This window comes from Penaeus monodon, chromosome 34 (assembly GCF_015228065.2).
Source record: "Penaeus monodon isolate SGIC_2016 chromosome 34, NSTDA_Pmon_1, whole genome shotgun sequence".
NCBI classification, from domain to species: domain Eukaryota; kingdom Metazoa; phylum Arthropoda; class Malacostraca; order Decapoda; family Penaeidae; genus Penaeus; species Penaeus monodon.
In genome coordinates this window covers 7,929,270-7,930,056 of record NC_051419.1, presented here as the reverse complement: position 1 = coordinate 7,930,056, position 787 = coordinate 7,929,270, and the positions used below count along the sequence as shown (strand labels likewise).

The window sequence follows — 787 nt, the reverse complement described above, 5'->3', positions numbered from 1 at the left end:
TGGTATGATTATTTTATTTGGTATGATAATATTATTGGTATTAGTTAAACGTTAGTATCATCAGTATTGTTAATTTTATATTATTTTATTTCATGTTCATTCTAACTAATGCTAATGTTGATAGTAATATTGAACAACAGAGTTCATTACAAGAAAAAAAAAAAAAAACGTGAAAGAGAAGAAATGACGAAATGCTAGAGATGCAATTAAACATTTTCATTTATACCATTTGATGATTTATTCAAAATCTATCAATTATACTCTATGATGATGTGGAGCTGTTCAGTTTCCTATATACATTTGTCAAAAATATGTACTTTTTCTTTCTTTCTTTCTTTTTAGCAGTAGTAATAATTTATTATTATAAACCAAGCATGTTAACCCCACCCACTCCACCCCCTAGAGAGAGGAAAGGTCCCTTTAAAAGTATAGACGACTTAGTAAAGGTGAGAGGAATCAACAGCCGGGTCCTAAGCATCCTTAAGGTCTATTTGACGCTCAACGATCTAACGCCATCCTCGCCACCCCTGAGCGATGTCACTTCCGTCGCCAGCTATAGCAAGGTCTACCAGCGGAACCTCGATGGTGTCAGTGAGCTGGTTTGTTTTGTTTTTTCAGGGTAGGAGGATGTATTTTGGATTTTTGGATTTCTTGTATGTGTTTGTTCTATGTTATGCTTTGGTAGAAGAAGAACAATGCATAATTGTTTTGAGAAGTTGTAAAGTAAAGGAAGCACTTTTGAATGTCTATAAATAGTTTTGTAGCTCTTTTGCTCCAATAGAAGTAG

General features: G+C 33.7%; 1 protein-coding gene across 1 annotated transcript in view; it reads left to right on the top strand.

Annotated features, from left to right (window-relative positions):
- LOC119594804 (endonuclease/exonuclease/phosphatase family domain-containing protein 1-like) overlaps positions 1-787 on the top strand; it is a 29,816-nt gene that overhangs the window by 12,036 nt on the left and 16,993 nt on the right. The window contains exons 7-8 of the mRNA XM_037943893.1: positions 404-587; positions 714-719. Of these exons, the coding sequence (XP_037799821.1) occupies positions 404-587; positions 714-719 (190 nt within the window). The remainder of the gene's footprint in view (positions 1-403; positions 588-713; positions 720-787) is intronic.